We start from the raw sequence: 19,991 nt of genomic DNA on the forward strand, positions 1-19,991 counted from the left end.
AAAACCAGATTATATGTGCATATAAGCAAAATGGAATCCAATTGAAAAATCAATTGTGCAATCACGTGTTTTAAACTTTACATAAACTTGACAAGAAAGAGCTATTTTCAAAACTTTCAAATTTATCGATAAAAACAGTCTAACCTGGGAAATGACTTCTCGCCGCAGTTGATTTTTTTGGAATTTGGTGGAAAATGTTTGCCTAAGTATACTCAACAACGTCATATATATGATACTTGTGCTTTTTGGATTTACCCCTATAGGCGGAAACAGAATTATCCTACTTCCGGACATCAGTTTCTCCTTATGTAACATTTTTTTAAAAAGTATTGGATTTCATATTTCGTACAATTTTCGACATTTTTTACCTAACGTCACCGTTTTCTAGGTATAGAAAAAATATCTTAATCTTTTTTGAAAAAGTTCGATCTCATTTCAAATGAGTGTAAAATATGATTAAAACCAACTAGACAATTTTTGAATTATCTTCATTCTTGGGGTATTTTTTTAACATCCCTACTAGATATAATGAAATGTATAATCGAACAGGAAACAAACTCAAAAAATTCTGGCTTGGCAGGTATACCATCTGAAATACCGAGATGTGTGATAGATATTATTCTGATATATTTGGTATACTTGTAGTCGGGGCAGAGTAAATCACACATTATACATAACATAGTCAAGAAAATTATATATGCTTTGACTTAAATACATATATGAATTTGAATGAACGCTGTTCAAATTTTCTTCAAATATACTGGTTTGAATTCTATAGATTTTGAGGTTTCCAATTTCACTGCAGATAACTGCAGCAATTTTCTAAAAATAGCATATCCATATACGCAGCAATACAAATGTATTCCAAAAAAACGATCACGCAAATCAAATCAAATTAGTATCTCTGGAATATTCCAAAATATGTATTGTTTAGGCTCGGATGACTATTTGTATATCTTAATAATCACTATCTTTGGTGGTTCAACAACCAAATTTCGGTCATAGTGACTTTCCTTTTCACCGTTGATAAGAATCTCAAATATTGTCGGTTGAATTTTATATCTGTAGGGACAGACAAGAAACTTTGCGCAGAATGGTTGAAAGAAAAAATCAAAAGCAGCTATTTCAACAACAAAAAACTGGCAAAGGAGCTATGTGCATTTTTCTATCTTATCTGGGAATTGTGAATCCCAAATCTCCATTTTCTTCTAATAGAATTCAGTTGTAGTTGTACTAATATAAAGCATCAAACTGAAAAAAAAATTTAAACCTGCAAAACATCCTAAAAATTTTTATGACTCCCTGTTAGAATCCTCTGACGCAGAAAATTATTGACAGTAATAATAATAATAATCCAGGTTACACATATTATTATAGCCTTGGAGTCACAAATAGAAAATTTCATTTCATCTATTATAAGCATGGCGATCTTCAATTGGTTATCGAAAGGAAAATGATTGTCACAACGCTGGGTTAAATTGCAGGTTAATTTTTTTTTAATTACGAACTTTTTCGAACAGTTGTTAACAAAATTAATTTATGGTGCTATGATATGCAAACTTTGTTTTTTTTTAGAAATTCGTATCTTTGAGTCGGCAAAACACTTTTGTATGATAGCCAATTTGACAGCAGATAAACCACCAAGCATAGTGCTTGGTTTGCCACTTCGTAATGAATATAATTTCACTAATTTCAGTTTATTTTTATTTTGCTCCATACCAAATGCAAATTTTGTCCAATTTTGATCAATCAAGTAAGTAATTCAACTAATTTTGGGGCAATCTTTTCAATAAAATTCAAAAACGCAGTATCGTAATTTCCTCATTTAGCTTAAGAACTGATATAAACGAATAACTACTTAAAAAAATGAAAAATATTACCCAAAATTATTGGGTTTCAAAAAAAACAATTCAATGCGATAAAATTCGTCTAAAATATCAAAAAAATTGATTTTTTAAACTGTATGACGTCATAAAATAGTCCAAAAAATTTAATTTTGCTCTACCAAAGGCAAGTTTTATCTAATTTAGGCCAATCAAGTATGTAATTCCGCTAACTTTGGGTCATTTTTTTCAAATATTTGGTATCTGTCAAAAATTTAACGTATCTTCAATAAATTTTAAAAATGCCGTATCGTGGTATAAGGTACATTTGGTTTAATATTTCAACCATAAGTTTAAACTTGCCTATAAGTTCAATTTATCGTTCAAGGATTCTGCCTCGATAACCACCAATGATGACCATCATTTTCCTCTTCCAATGAAGGATCATCAAACTTTTAACAAATGAAATTTTCTGATAGTTTCTCCAAGTCTATTAAAATTTGTTCGTTTTGGGGAATAGTAAATTTGAATAGGAACAAGTGAAAACAAACAATTGACTGAGTTAAATGTTGAAATACCATGTATAGACAGTGTTGATGCGCAATCGTTTGTTTTTTTGACGTCACGTAAATAACAAAAGATATTCACTTATAAGTAGACACACACACAACCGATATTCCTTTATTAATACATACTATAAAATTTGCACCTATTTAACGCCCTCGTGGGTAAACAGTGATGTTTACAAAAAAAATGTTTCAAACAAAAGTTTTTTTAGTTTTTTATAAGGAACATTTTTTACATTTAAACTTTTGTTCTATCTCTAACGGTTTACAAGAAGGGTACTACGGACCCAAGACCCAATTGACCTATGATGCTCATTTACGAACTTGACCTCACTTTTTACGTCCTGAGTACGCTGTAAAAATTTCAGCTCGATATCTTTTTTCGTTTTTGAGTTATCGTGTCCACAGACGGACGGACGAACAACCGGAAATGGATTAATTAGGTGATTCTATGAACACCTATACCAAAATTTTGTTCGTAGCATCAATATTTTTAAGCGTTACAAAATTGGGACGAAACTTAATATACTATGTATATTTCATATATACATGGTATAATTATACAAATATATATTTGTGTGGCTATAAATCATTGAACGAGAAAATTATTATTGATAAACAGAAATCATAAGCCTTTTTAATGGTAATGATATGCATACATACACAACATTGATTCGGTATACAATTATACATGCACCGGTAATATTATTTATAAAGAACTACATAGGTTTTAATTACATACATATTGATTTTTAATAATAAATTATTTCACTATTGTAAATAATATAAAGTTTGTTTACAAAAACATAAAAGCACAAATATGACGTAATGTTATATCTATGTTTGTGGAAAATTCATCGAATGGGTACCATTCAAATAACTGGAAATGTAGTCGAAGCGCAGCACAGTGGAGTATTTATACCAAATTTCCGAACAAAAGTCAGAAAACTCAACTTTATTGTTTTGTATTAGAGCTGTTTTACATAACCAGTCCATCACAATCAGCTATCTGCTCTTGCGGATGCATATTATTGTTGTTGTTGTTCTCGATTTACCGTGTCATTCAATTTACATTTACTTCGTTTGTTAGTAAAATTAAGTAAGGATTTTTTTTTTTTGGGAGACGTAGGTTTATGCTTTATTTATTATTAAACATCCACAAAAAAATATTATCTATCCCCTCTCAATTTTATTAAAATTATTAATTGTTTTATGTTATCTTATTATTTATTATTATTATTATTATTAAAAAGATTGTTTATTACTCGATCCAATGAAAATACTAAATTAAATTTGTTTTTTAAACTGAATCCTCCTTAAGAAACGCTTTAGACTAGCAATGCTGAAATACTCTATATACATGATTTTTTGTAATTCAGCTATGAAATGTTATAACTTTTTGTTGCTAAAATGAGTGTCAAAATTATTACATTTCGTAACTGAATTACAAAAACATATGAATTATTCTGGAAATGGAATGGTTAATCTTAAAGTTAATAAATAGAGAACTTGAATTACGTATACGTTAAACATATTTAGTAGTTTTCGATTATTTGACAGATACTTAACATTTACGTCATAGAAGTTGCATATGTATTATTTTTTTAAGTGAACTTTAACATTTATCCTTTCATTGAATTAAAAATTTATTGTTTATTAACAAATAGAAACATTTGCATCAATAACTCATGCCTTGCTAATGATATTTGACACCTTGGAAACACATTTCATGCGGTTTTAATAAAAGGCGAGCGGTTTCTTTCATTTTTCTTTATTAGCCAATTTTTGTAGAATCATTTACTGAACTAATTTTCTCATAATTATAAAAATATTGTTTGAATCGCTATGTATTGATTGAGGAATTCTTACAATCATTTTGAAAACTATCCGATCTAGTTTAAGGTCAGGATAGCTCTTCGATTACAAATACCATTGCTATGGTAGCAAGCAATATCGTATGTAGTACATAATTTATGAAATTTATTAATTATTATTTACGTTGTAGTGTAAAATTTGCTGTTGTATGTTGGTTACAAAGATGAAACTATGCTCATTATTATAACAAGTGAAAACAAACAATCGACTGAGTTAATTGTTGAAATACCATGTATAGACAGTGTTGATTAATCTGTCACATTACACATATACATACATGCCACACATACATGACTGATATTACCATATAATACATACCATAATTTGCGCTCTCACGGGTAAATAGTGATGTTAACGAAAAAATGTTTGGAACAAAAGTTGGTTATTTTTTTTATAAGGAATATTTTTTACACTAAACTTTTGTTCTATTTCTAACGGTTTACAATTTCAGCTTGATATTTGTTTTCGTTTTTGAGTTATCGTGTTGAAAGACAGGCAGGTGGACAGACGAAATGGAATATAGGTGAAATGGAATAATTAAGTGATTTTATGAACACCTATATCCAAATTTTGTTGGTAGCATCAATATTTTTAAGCGTTACAAATTTGGGACTAAACTTAATATACTATGATATATTTTATATATACATGGTATAAAAAATATCATATCATCATGATCGTTATATGTTACGTCGAATAAACTTTTTGAATTAAAATATTTGTTTTGTCCTCTTTAATACTACAAGTAAATATTACAAAATTATATTTTATAATTAAAATTCTTCACTTTATAGCTGTAAATATAGGTAAATAAATGATGCCTATATTCACAGCTTTAAGCTTTTACATACATACGGTTTATATAAATGCTTCAAATATAATTCTACCTTTATATCAGTTTATTTATTCATTTTTTATCCGAAAGTATAAAATTACTGTTCTGTATCGAAGGTTTACGAAGTGGTGGGGGTATTATAGACTCAGGCCATAACTTATGTGATTTTGAAGCAGTATGAAATATAAAGAATGCAGTTTTTTAGAAGCCTTTGCTCGTAGCATCAATATTTTTAAGTGTTACAAACTTGGGATTGAACTTAATATTCCTTAATTCCTTAATATGCCAAAATTAGGTACTTTTTAGGTGCTAATTAGATACCAAAGTCAGAAAGTAGGTGCTATGTAACTTACAGTACACAGTATTTTTCTAAAACTTCATGGAATGTGTTTCTTAGGTGTCAAATATCATTAGTTATTTGTTAATTTGTTATCATTTGTTAATAAACAATAAATTGTTAATTCAATGAAACGATCAACGTTAAAGTTGACTTACAAAATTAATAAATAGGCAACTCGTATGACGTATACGTTATACATGTATAATAGTTTTCGATTATTTGACAAACACTTAACATTAACGTCATACAAGTTGCCTAATTACTAATTTCTTAAGTGAACTTTAACATTGATCGTTTTATTAATTAAAAATTTTTTGTTCATTAACAAATAGAAACATTTGTACCACTTCTCGAAAACCATTTTTTAAGTAAAATTCTTGGAAGAAAAAGAGAATATCTTATCTTCTTGAAAACGATTTAGTTTTAGAAGCTCCAAGATTCATATTTTGGTTAAACATCAATGGATGAAGCTGGCGATATTCTGAGTATATTAACTTGTATTTTAAGTGAGAAAACAGAAGATTCTGAAAGAAAAGTAGTTTACGATTACATTATTATTTAAAGATGTATTACATCAACTTTTTAGTTATCCTAATAATATTCAAGAAGCTTTTAAGTCAAGCGTTACTTGTATACTTGGTAGTTCTTTAGCAAAGAGAATTTCTGAGTAAATTATCTTAATAAAGTCTTGGAGATATTGTTAGGTAATATAAAATCAACTTTAAACATTGTGTAGAGTAGATATAGATATATACAGGGTGAACCATTTTAATATATTATAGCTCTAATCTTATGACATCCGATTGGACCTAGTTCTCCAGGTTGCATTTAATAGTCAATTTAGATCCTAAAAGGTAAGAGATAGAATATCATTTTAAAGTGGGAACTTGATCCTCATAAAAAACTAAGAAATTTTTGTGAAATTTGTTAGCTTTCGGAGGAAATATGACTTAAAATTATTTCATAATTGCATTTAATCGAAATAAAATACGCTTAAAATTTATCGATAATTGTATGTCCGAATCATGGGCACTGGATCCTCTGTTGCTTTTGGCAACTTTTGGCTAAAGTCTTTTTCTGTTGCTAGCGTGTTTTTTTTCTATTAATTGCAATAATGACATTATTTTAAGTCGTATTTCCTCCGAAAGCTAACGGTTTTCGAAAAAATATTTTAAATAACAAATTTTTATTATTTAGGATCTATTGGCCATTGACTATTAAAGCAATGTGATGTCAGAACATAATGTGACGACAGCTATTTTTTGATAGGTTAATTTCAAAACGAACTACAATACGAGTTTTTAGCCATAATAGATTAAAATGGTCCACCCTGTACATAAAGAATAACATTGAACCAACATCATCATGGATACAATTTTAAAATAAAATTTTCAGTTTACAGTTGTTTGCTACAAAATGTGGAAAATGGTAAAATATTTAAAATAAATAATATTATATTTTCTGGATGAAAATGTAAACATACACATACACAGAAGAGATTTGCCTAGGAAGATCTTTTATATTTAGATTGCCTTAACACAATCTGTTAGTTTTCGAAGTCATATTTTATAAATTTGTCATAAAAAGAGGCTTAATTTTTCGCAAACTTTTTGAGGACTTGTGTGGTTTACGACAGTAGATAAGCCCATATTTGATTATTATTATTATTACCCAACTGTCGCAAGACACGCCTTAGGGTTTATTGGAAAATCGGAATTAGAGGTTCACATCTTTGAGTTGTCATCACTCTTTTGTTTGATAACCAATTTGACAGCAGCAATTGATTTGTGCTTAGTTTGATTTGCTATTTCATAATAAATATACTCCCGCTAGAGCAAATCTTGCGAACTATTGTAAATGTTTTATTATTATAAATACCAAAAACCGACTAACGCGCCTTTAGTAGTTTTCACTTCAAAAAATCGTTAAATCGGTATTTTTCGAAGAATACGTGAATGAGAATTATCGGAGTAGATTAGCATAGTATATTACACTACAAGGGCAGAAAGTATGAGAATCCTGCACTACGCGATATAATCATAGCGGGCAGTTTAGGTCTCCCAAACTTTCTACTCGTGTGAAGTACCATTTTACTTTATTTTCGTCCGAAATTACGTTTTTATTTGGTCACCGAAAGTTCCACATTTAAATATACTTTCGGCTATGGATAAAGAATATGTTTTTTGGGAGAATTCTAACAAGTGATGCTAGTGACGTTCAGATAACAGTCTTTAAGGTAGTTCCTCCGCGACAGTCCAGTCAAAAAGTTTTGGACTAATACTATCATTCAGCGCATTAACTGTGCTATGACTACTATGACTATACCATATATTATTTTCACAAGACTGTAGTTCCTCACAACTGTATCTCCTATACGTATAAACACACACACTATGATATATACCTTTACCATTAGTCTTTATATCCTCTCCACAAAAAAAAATCGCTAAAACGAGTTATTTATTTAAGTTTTTTATCGAAACTATATGGTAAATAATTTTTATTTTTTTTAATATATTTTCTAAATATAGTATTCTACATTATATTAGTTTTTCATAGAGATGGTGAACGTCATTCATTGATAAATAAATATAATATTTGTAAATTTGTGTATTTTTATACGCTTCTCCCATGTACACGTACAAATTGCGTCACTTTTAATTGCTAATATCTCATGTATGACATGGTAAATCATCTTCTAATTTTAACAGCATGTGTATTATGAATTAAATATTTTATATTCTGAGTTTTGAGAAATTCTTGAAATATCACTTTCGTGTAGGTACTACCATAACAGATTTCAAACTAGGGGCTGATCTTTTTCTGGCCAACCGTGACAACCTTCCTAAATATTTATTTGGATAGGTACATATGTACAAGTAATGTATGAACACATATATTATACGTAGAGGTATGTACATGTTTAGTATTTATTTTTATAGGTATGGATAAACAAAAAAATATAACAAGCAAAACAAACTTTTCACAGCAAGCTTTTAAGAGAATTTTATATTAATTAGTAAATAGGATTGTTTTTAAACATTGGAGAATACACACACTACTAGCAGTTACATATCCGCATCCATCATTTATTCTCTCCCACTTTGATCACAATTTCATGGGCTTCTATTTTTTTGGTATGGAACTCTATGGATTTTTTTGGCAATAAATTACAGCACATGTTTCTCGCTGATAAAGTAGCTTTCTATTATTTCTCTGCTCTCATATTTTCACTCTCAAACATCATTCAGTAATCACGTAATCAAACTATTTTAAATTAATTTTTTAATAAACAAATAATTTTAAAAAATTGATGGATTTTTGTGTTATAGTGTTTTCAAAATCGCACTTTTATCTGCCTCATCGTGTACCTAATTTTATTATTTGCTAACAACTATTAAAAAATTTTCTGAGTTATATAAATAATTAGATGGTAGGAAAATATTTTTAATACATTTTTTAACATAATAATTTTTCATTTTTCATTTATATTTCTATGAATTTTAAAGTCAAATTAAAATTTTTAAAATATTTTTATTTTTTTTATTTTAATGTATATTTCGTTGAAGTATACTATTTAATTATTTATACATTAAGAAATTCTCCGAAATTTTTTTAATTAAATGCTTCTCTTTTTTTTTAAATACTTTTTATCAGTAATTTGTTAATATTACGACAGCTTGAAGATATTTTAGATTTTTATTTCTTTACTGAACATATGTAGGGTTGAGGCAGGACTAGCACCTGAGAGCGATAGCGTAAACTAAAGCGGAATGCATATTAGTAAATCATCTTTCATTTCTTTCTTAATGATCGCACCTTGGCCATCATCAAGTATGAATCAAGAATACTTAAATATAATACGAGAAGAAATAAAATTGTTTAAAAAAAATACATCGACCTGGGCGGGGCTCGAACCGGGTGCCTTTAGAATACTAAACATATGATTATATCAGTTATCTAATCTACAAACACTTTAAACAACCGTTGTTTTTCACAATTAAATAAGATTTTTATATGTATTATAAGAATTTCAAATAAACAAGTGAAAACAAACAATTGACTGGGTTAATTGTTGAAATACCATGTATAGTCAGTGTTGATTTCTTTATCACATTACATATACCAACATGTGACACATACATAACTGATAATCAAGTATAGTACATATTATAAAATTTCCGCCCTAATTGTCGCCCTCATGGGTAAACAGTGATGTTTACGAAAAAATGTTTCAAACTAAAGTTGTTTAATTTTTGATAAGGAACATTTTTTACATTTAAACTTTTGTTCTATCTCTAACGGTTTACAAGATGGGTACTACGGACCCATGACCCAATTGACCCATGTTGCTCATTTACGAACTTGACCTCACTTTTTACGTCCTAAGCACGCTGTAAAAATTTCAACTTGATATCTCTTTTAGTTTTTGAGTAATCGTGACCACAGACGGCCGGACGGACGGACGGACGGACAACCGGATATGGATTAATTAGGTGATTTTATGAACACCTATACCAATTTTTTTTTTTGTAGCATCAATATTTTTAGGCGTTACAAACTTGGGACTAAACTTATAATACTATGTATATTTCATATATACATGGTATAAAAATTATTTTTCTCTATGTTTGAAATCGATCTTAACCATTTCTTTAAGTTGAATCGTAAAATGAATTGACCTACAACCAAATTTTATATTGAATTTTTTTTTTTCATAAATGCATCTTTTGGTTCATGGATCAATAATAAAATAGTCAGTATTACACGATCATATCATAGAATTAGTCGGACGATTAGTAATGAAACTATACTATGAAAGTATGAATGTATGGACTTGTCAGTGTTCGCTGAAGATCGGATTCTCTTTCCGCAGTATGGCTTCAAAATTTTTCATGAAATTGTTGTAGTAAATAACCCGAAAGTTTAAGGATATTTTTCTAATTTTATTTAAACCAAATATTATAAAATCGAGTGCATTTTAATGCCCAAGTTACAAGTTTTAGGATATTGATGTCAGAATTCACATAACTTAGTTGTTAAACCGTCTTCAAAAGAGGAAAGACTGTCAAAAAAACTACACCTGAAGTGTTCTTTAACCGAAGAGAACATCGCCTTAACTAATTACGGGAATTTATTTAAATTAAAACTTAAACAACATTAAAAAACAAAAACTACCACGTGATAGTCTTCAACTCTCTCACTATCGCTTATCCTCTATCCATAACACTTGCAATATGGACAATTCAGTCGTTAATGACAAAGCGCTACATGCTATCTTTAAACACACTTACTCCCGCTGATCTGCATCCTATCTTTCAACTTTATTTCAACACCTTGGAAAATGGCTTCGGTTTTCGGCAACGGAGATCGTTGCTCTCGCAATATGGTCTAGACATGAGTTTACAACGTATTAGTAGTACCGTTATATCTCCAGCCACAGTTATCGTAGCATGATATACTATAACTATGTACTATTCTGATGTATAAGATAAGGTACTATGAAATTTCATTGAAATCCGTCTAGTAGTTTTTGTGAGATAGCGTAACAAACTTCTTCGTTTATAATATTCGTAAAAATTGCTTTTTGATAGGAATATAAAATCCTGTCTCTAGTTATAACTAATAATATTGATCGTGTGAGGCGGACTTTAAGGTAAATAATATATCTCTATCTCAACTATTTGAGTTGTATAAAACAAAGATAGGAATATATACAACACATACATATGAATGTGATGTAGTAACTCAAGTCCATGGTGCAGTCACTACAGTACGTGTATGGCAGATATAAGGTAGGGGGTATTATTGAGTGTATGACAACGTGCCTCTTTGCCCAGACATCACACACAGAAAATATTTTTACATATTTCTCAGTTGATTATTGACATCGGTGTAGTGTAGATCTATTCTATATATCTCGGTCAGTTTTTTACACAACTGAGAGTTTTTTTTTGTCACAGTTTTGTTCTTTTTTTCTATATTGTTGTTTGGAAATAGATAAAACAGTTCAGTGCAGTTTAATGTGCGCAGGTTTTATTGCTGTTCCATTTTACAACAAAAACAAAATATTATTTGAGTCACCTTTTTACATACACACAAAATCAAAGTTGTTTGTAAACAAAGAAACCATTTTAGAATGATACAAAAAATGTGATAGAAAATAATGTCTGGTTCTACATTGCTCCCTAGTTTGAGATATTTATAGAGTTACCGCCTCCTAGTGATTATTTTTTTTATGTGTTTGTAACATTTCAAAAGATTTGAAAAAAATGAATATAAAAAGTGAGAATTTATGTAAAAAACTTTTGTTAAATAATAAACAATATTTAATAATTTTAATATGCTCGTGTATGATTTCGACAGCGAATTCGAGTTCGTCAGCGTTAGCATCAGATCGAATTTTTCATAGACGACAACATAATAATAATGATGTAGAGAATTCTGGTGCAAGTTCGTTTTCAACAATACCAGAAGATACATCACGTATTAAACATGTTGATGGTTTCCATTCAGCGTTTATCAGTTATTTCGATGAGAGTTTAAATACATATCGTAATAAAAGTGAGGTTGGAACATATGGTGAAGGCCATGTTGGTCCTGTATGGGGTTATGTTTATCATATTGTATCCAAGTATGATAAAAATGATCATACCGGTTGTGAATTACCGTTGTCAACAACACAAAGTGAAATCAGTGAATTACCACCGAATAAACCATGGATTGCGTTAATTAAACGTGGTAAATGTAATTTTGAGGATAAAGTGAATAATGCACATAAGAGTAATGCTGCGGGTGTACTTGTTTACGATGATCGGGATAAGGATCATTTAGATCGAATGAAATTGTTAAATACTGAACGTAAGTATTACAAAATAAGTTTTCATGTTTTGATTTCTCCTGCTTTTTTTTTGAACGAAGTTCCTTAACGCGGCTTGCCATGGTGAGCGAGTCAACTGGCAAAAACCTTCACGAAACAAAATGAGATATGCAATGTGAGTATGTGTGTGTACCATATCCATGGAAACCACGATATGTTATCTTCTGTGTATTATTTTAATTTATTATAGTACAGGAATTTTGCATTTTTGTACTTTTTATATCTAAAACTAGTTATGGATGCATATGCATTACTAGTTTTGAATGTAAATAGTATTAAAATGCGCAAATTGGTGTACTATAATTATGTGCGTCTTGGAACGCACCTACTTGACACTACAGATTGGACAGATTACATATATGTAATTATTTAACGTTTACATTTGTTTCTGTACAGCTTCGTAAGGAACTTCGTTCCTAACGGGGGGTCCCTCGACCGCAATCTTTTATTCGTTAATTATTAATATTATGCTTTTTGATGAAAAATTTCTTCGAAGCTGCTTTGAAATGACAACATGAACTGAGCAATATACTGAAGACTTGAAGAAAGATACTATCGAAGGATTATACTTGGCTTTTCTCCTCATCGAGTTTTTTAAGAACCCCTACGTTGCCTTCAATTTCAGCTTGTTTAAGAAATCAACTTTATTGTGCTTTTGGAATAAGCAAACTTACTCCTAAACTAGCACCATTTCTGAACCTTTGCGGGATTCAAGGCACTACGAAGTTAAAAAAGTAGACAACCGCAAACAAAAGAAGGAGGGGCCAATTGTAGACCAAATTATGGAGTCCCTTCAAGCTTGCACTAAAATATTGGGTGAATATTTAAATGACCCTCATCGCTAACGCAAGTTTGACACAGAACATGCAATAAACATAAAAAGTCAATGCAGTTGGAATTAAATACATGCTATATGACCTTCCGGTTAATGTTCCTCTAGGAATTTCAAAATTGGCAAGGTTCGTTGTTCAATCAACCAATCGAAATCATGCAGACTTTTCGAATGACAAATTTGCTTGGAGCAAATAAACATTTGAATATAAAATACTGCTTTTTTGTCTTACCCGGCACAATTATATTTCTGAATCAGAACGGAAGATTACAAAACCAGAGAAGCATGAATTGATTCTATTTTTTTAGAAGTCTTCACAGTTCGATGAGTTTTAGAAGGCTCACTAATAATTGCTCACTGGGTAATTCTTACTCATCATAATTCATACAGCAAATGACACCCACTTAGCCTTCAAATTATCCAATTAACAAATTATGAATTTATGTCTAACAACATTCTATAAATAAACAAAATTTTTTATTGCAACAATTTTCCGCTAAATGATGAGTTCAAATCAACTCATTCATTAGATACCGTGCGGGAGATATGACGTGAGACAAAAATATAGTTGGAACTAGGTCATTGACACTTTTATTCAAATAAATCATGCAGCGTTTTGTAAAAATACTCCAGCATGAGTTATTTATAAACAGTATAATTTAATTCTCAGACCTGCAACAATTTTTAATTTGAATTTAATAACAGTGATCGAGATGTCTGAGAGATCTACTATCAAGGATAAGATACCTTGCTGTGATAAAGAAATAAACAAAGCTAAAAGATAAAGTTTCAATTTTGAGAATAAATACCTATAAATATTGTAACAAGTATAAAGCTTTTCTAAGATACGACCCAGAAAGGCTTAGTTATTCTGGATTATTAGAAAACCCTAAAATCTACAACAACAAAAATTTGATTATAATGAAACTAAAAATCTAGAAGTTTCAAAACAGTCCGAAATAAATTAGTCATACAATTTGTATTACATGCTAATTAAAACTAAATACCAGAGTGTTTAAATAATTGGCCAAATCACCGTTATCAAGACATTTGACATGTTATTTAATGATGCTTTTTTTCTCATGCTAATTTCTAGTCAACATTTTTACAAGGTCCAATCTATTATAAAAATTTATTTTATCTATTATCACAAATTTCCATTCAATTAAAAATAAATATGTACTTTTTACCCGACTGTTATTTTGATTCATTATTGATGGTTTATAAAAGTGAATCAGAAACAATTTTCTAACTAACACGACTATTTTAATATTTTCCATAAGTTGCCTTGAAAATGTGGATATGTCGGGAAATAAATATTCGCTTCGAGATTGGACTGTGAATATCGATCCGGTGGATCCTTATCACTATTTCGAAATCTATATAGAAAATCTGATGAGAAAAGATAATATACATATTTTTTCCTACATTCATGGGCTTGTCACCACCAACCTGTCTCTAATCCTCTGCGAAAATTTACTCTAGGTACTTTGTACACCTTCCTTTAATGTCTTTTGCAGGTAAGGATGTCTCCTATTAGAAGACTATTTGAAATAAATGAAGGTACATAATTTTGAATCACCTTCGAGTTTTCTATCGGGACCTTAGATCATATATTTTAAATAGATAAGCCCAGTGTATACAAAGTATGTATATTTTGGCGTCACAGAGTAGATTAACAAAGATGAAAATACAATATTCAAACAGCTGACAGAGAAAACACCATTTTGGAGGCCTGGTATTCAATGCGCATGTTCGTATGACCGGAATCAGCTGCTTCAATGATGTGTTTATATTTCACATTCACATGTGCTTAAAATAAATAAATAAAATTTATTTTGTTTTAACGTTCAAACGAGTAATATTGTTAAATAATTTTGTTTAAATTCTATGAAAAAAATGTTTTTTAATGGTAAAATTTTAATTTTTTCAAAATATACTGTTTGAACTTTATTTAAAAGTGGTATAATCTTATTTTTAATACGCGCCAGGATATTATTTTGTATATTAAGACATGCGTATTATGACCAGGCCTCGGCATTTATTATCCTTGTCAATCTACTTTGAGACGTGGTTCTCACTCTGTTGACAATTCCAGTAGTGAATTTTCAAAGATCGGGACTACTTTCAATAAAGATCAGATACAGAGTACTTTATGTAAACACAGTACTATCTGAAAGGCTTTTACACTTATACAGTTACAGATAGCGCTGGTGTCGAAATTTCACCATCCTCCATTAGTACTATAAACGAATCTAGCTTTTTTTTAATTGTTACGAAAAAATTGTTTGATCAGCGACCCCAAAAACCTTATACGTTTTTAAAACTCTTAAATTGCAAAAAAATGGTCTATTTCATTTTGTTAGGAGTTTATTAAGGAGTTTATTAATAAAAATATTTTAAATTTCGGGTGACTTTAGCATTTTGAGCTTTTTAAAATCTTTTACGATATAAACCTCCGTCACTTCAATGGCGCCGGAGCTTTAACTTAAAAGTTACGCGTCAAACCATATAGACTTTTTTTAAGATAATATTTTGAAGCCAATGCAAAAAATCGCAAGTCAATACACCCAGCAATCGAAGGAAAAAGGTTCGTTTACTATAAACATGCTTCCTTTATCTTACAAAGAGGTTCTAATAATGAACAGGTGTAGTCAATGCTAACAGGTCCCCATCTTTCTCAACTGCATCTTTTAATAAATAAACAATATAAATTGAATGTTACGAGCAGTCATTAGTTTATTTCCATAGACTAAAATTTCCTACAAAACAAAAATGCAAAAACAGTACTTACACACGCTTTGAAATATAATTTAATTTGTTGACATTAAAATTGTTTTTGTAAAATTATTAAATTAATTCCTCTTATCGTATTTTTATGAAATTCTCCAGATTTTTTCTATAAATATAAATTTCCATGAATTCAGAATTTAAATATCTTATCATGATTGTATTCTAGAAAAAAACTTCAATCTTGAGGTCAATTAGTGAAAGGTAATCATCTTTTATTGTGCGTAAAGGTTAATAATGACCTGCAGTATGAGATGGCAATGAACGATAGATTTAATTACAGAATTCTTTTTAGATGCAGACAAAAAAGGAAAGGCAAATGACCTCCCAGTTATTCTGAATACAAAGCCTTGTTATTTGCAATGGCACACACAAGATCTAGTTAGTCTTTATTATAATTTAGCTTGCGGATGAAATGAAATAACCCTTGAAATTAAACATTTTTAGAAAACACAAGTCATTTTACTAAGGATCGAAATTTGAGAGTGTTTACAAGGTCATGCCTAAAAAGTTTTCCTTCTAGAAAAGTTATTATAGTTATGGACTTCAATTAAATATTAAATTTAGAGTATTATTTTTGATAGAAGGGCGTATGTGTGTATTCATCCTACTATATATGTGCTTTACTTCCTTGTATTGTGTTCAATAGTAGCAGTCACACTACAGTACCAGTAAAAAAACTTAGGTGTAACCTATAGTTGTGTCTATACGTATAACATGGGTAATAACCCAATATTTTTGGCTACAGTGCTGGGAAAGAACTACCTTAAAATTAAATATTGAGGGCAATATTGGAATAAGAAGATAATTGAATATCGAAGGACTTTGTTTGAAGACTTATATTACTTCGATGACTGTTTAAATACTTATTTTATGTACTCCGAGATATGAAAGCTCACAAAATTTTTTTGGAATATTTCTACTGATTTGACACAGGAATATTATTCATATAATTGTAATATTCCCGCCAAAGACACGTGCTCTTTGTTAAAATTAGCACGTAGATGCAAGCTGGATGTACACAAAGATATCTCTCTCATTTCCTGCGTGTTGAGAACACCACTGTGTTAACTACAGGTGTTCTCTAACATAAATAATTATTGTTTGTAGCAAGAAGTCTTTCAAGATATGTCGGTCGTGGTTTCTTAGCTGTTTTAAGCAAATTGTATATAAATAAATAAATATCCTTTGTGTATTTATTACAACAGTTCTCTTCTCTACCGTTGTTTAAACATTATAGATATAATCGTTAATGTTTCTATTCTATTTTAAGTATTATTATTTCCATCTCTCTCCGCCAATATTGGCTGTTATTTACATTGTTTATTGTCAATTTTGTTGTATTGTGGTTAACGGACTGATAATATATGCAAACTGCGTAAAAGTTTTAAATGTTAATAAATTTGTTTATTTATTTGTTTTTCAAAAATTTATTTAATATTTCATATCAACAAAACACAACAGTTTCGTGTCAATTTGAATGTAAAGCCAATTTTTATGTTTATGTGGTCCGTAGTCAAAACAATGGAAACAACAAGATCCCAATGAAAATCAATTAAAAAAGGACAAAGATTGATTTGCCAATCATATTAATTTGTATTCAGATGGGCCGTTATTTCTCCTTTCTTGCGTATGTTTAAAATCGGGCCAATTCTGTTTATTCTTTGAGTATTCCCATTGCCAAATTCAAAGTTGTATGTTACAATGAGAATTTTGGTACTAAGACGATTGTTTTATAAATAATCAAATCGATAAGATTAAGTTTGATAACACTGATGTGAAGGGAAATGGAGTTGCAGACTTGCTAACATTCAAAGGATTGCTCGATAATTGGATTACGAGGAAGGTACCCAAATGATAAATTTGTGACACCAGCTACGCCATTTGAGTGTACCTAAAATTAATTAGGTGCACTTAAATGGCCTAGACTATTTTGAATTCGATCATTTTCGGGTAATCTACGCATAATTTGAAGAGATCTTTTGTTTGGCAAAAGTTTTTTCTATTAGAATGCTACATCTGTAAGAAACGGCAATTAATCTGCAGAATCCTTAACGTTATCTTTTATCGTTGTAGCAACCAACAGAAGGGCACGAACAACTTTAATAATAAAGTGACTAGTTTAGTCTCCATCAAAGCAACGAATATATTATGGCTTTAGTATATGACTAGGAAAATGGCTTTCTGTGAAACTCTATCAAACCGCCCTCAAAATGTTCTTCAGATCGTTTTGATAAAAAAATGTATATATCGCCCGCAGCTCGAAAACTATCCGCTAGATTTGGATAAGGACGATCCGAAGCCATTTTCCTATCTAATATTTCGGGGTCCTTTCCTATATTTTGCAGAAAGACATACTAACATCGAATTATCAATTTCGAATTGAACACTTTTACAGGTGTAGAAGTATCAGGTTAACGTGTATTACGTACTTATTGACATGAACTGCAATACCGGTTTTTGCTATTTTTCTTGTTGGTTACGTAATAATAGTTGAATAAAACTCTCTACCGAGCCTAAACTAGTTAAAAATATCATAAAAATTTTCTACAAAACAAGTGAATACGTAATAATATACAGAGAAAATCGTGTTACATTTTTTTTCATTTCAATGTAATTGTTTTTTCATACACACGATTGTTTATTTTGAATCTGATAACACCTATTTTCTCTATTGGTTTATTTGTTTGACTTTTTATTTACCATGAACATTGCTAATCATAGTTATTTTTTTAATCACACGATTATTTTCATACAAGAAGGAAAACTTTTTACTTGATTTTAAAAAAAATGTACACTAGCTATAGGACTATTTTTATCAACCATTTTTTTGAATGATCAATGTTTTGCGTATTTTTTAATTGATTTTTCAAAAGTATGAAATGTTTTGCATTATTTATTTTTTCATTTTACAATTAATATTGATTGCTATTATTATTCAAGATACGCACAATTTAAACATTTACATAAGGAAATGGTAATGGCATGGCCACAATACCTTGAAATTATTGTTATTAGATAGATCTTTGTGGTGTGTGTGTTATGTTAGAAATAATAATAACACTTTACCAAGTCGTGTTCTGATGCGGTGCTAGTGTTCTTTCTGTGGAGAGTGCCTAGCTAAGCAAATATAAAAGTGTGCTTGAGTTTTTTGTTTTTATAATCATTTATTAGATCTAAGATATAGTTTTACTTCAATATACAAAGATTATTTGTTAATTCGTTATAATGTAATTCAAGAGAAAGTTATCGGATGTCTAAGCACTTAGCTAAGGCTAGTATATACAAAACGAGATTGTCTAAAGTATGACCCAGAGAGGCTTCTTTGACTTTTTCTGAGATATCAACAAAGAAGGAAATATCCCAGAAAAATTTCTTAAATTGATACTTGAGAAGCATAGATTGGTGTGAATAAGACCTAAAAGATCTTTTGAACAATTTGAAAAAGCTCTTTTGAACAATTGCTGAGTATATTTCGTGATATTTCCACAATCGCTCCGAAATAAAATCTTTTCGGACAGGTATTCGGCGGTAGTTTTCGTGACATCGACTAAAATCATACGTGAGAAGATATCCCGGGCCAACTTTTTCAGTCGATACCTCAGAAAATACGCCCCTGAAACTAAAGCCGTTGGTATTTTACCAACCAAAGTAGTCCAACCACCTGGGTCTCTTTTGTACACTTCGAAGACCAAGTACATACCAAAAAAACCAGAAAAAAAATTTCTATCAACTTGAAAGGGAGAATTTCACAGGTTTATTCAAGGTAAAGAGACTCCAAACCTTTCTTAAAGATCGAGCCCGCCTGTCAAATCACCTGGGTGTCTTCTGTACTCTTCAAGGAACAAGTACATACCAAGAAAATCAGAAGAAAGAAATTCCCATCAACTTGACAGGCTAATAAGTTCTTAACTTGGTACCATCAATCAGTTGATGACACTCAAGACCTTTTCTAAATCTCGAGTCCGTGTATCCCATTACCCAGGCTTCTTCTGTACACTTCGGAGAGCAAATAATTAACAAGAAATGTAAAGGAAAAAAATTTAAATG

At 30.0% G+C, this 19,991-nt stretch overlaps 1 protein-coding gene across 3 annotated transcripts in view; it reads left to right on the top strand.

The window, feature by feature from the left end:
• Positions 1 to 11,347: 11,347 nt before the first annotated feature.
• Positions 11,348 to 19,991, top strand: part of LOC123299310 (protein goliath-like) — a 69,855-nt gene continuing 61,211 nt past the window's right edge. For 2 of the 3 annotated variants that reach the window (XM_044881671.1, XR_006535311.1), the window contains exon 1: positions 11,348 to 12,300. In XM_044881671.1, the coding sequence (XP_044737606.1) occupies positions 11,712 to 12,300 (589 nt within the window). In that variant the 5' untranslated portion in view covers positions 11,348 to 11,711. The remainder of the gene's footprint in view (positions 12,301 to 19,991) is intronic. The other variant, XM_044881672.1, reaches the window with a different exon arrangement.

Source organism: Chrysoperla carnea, chromosome 4 (genome assembly GCF_905475395.1).
Source record: "Chrysoperla carnea chromosome 4, inChrCarn1.1, whole genome shotgun sequence".
Classification (NCBI taxonomy): domain Eukaryota; kingdom Metazoa; phylum Arthropoda; class Insecta; order Neuroptera; family Chrysopidae; genus Chrysoperla; species Chrysoperla carnea.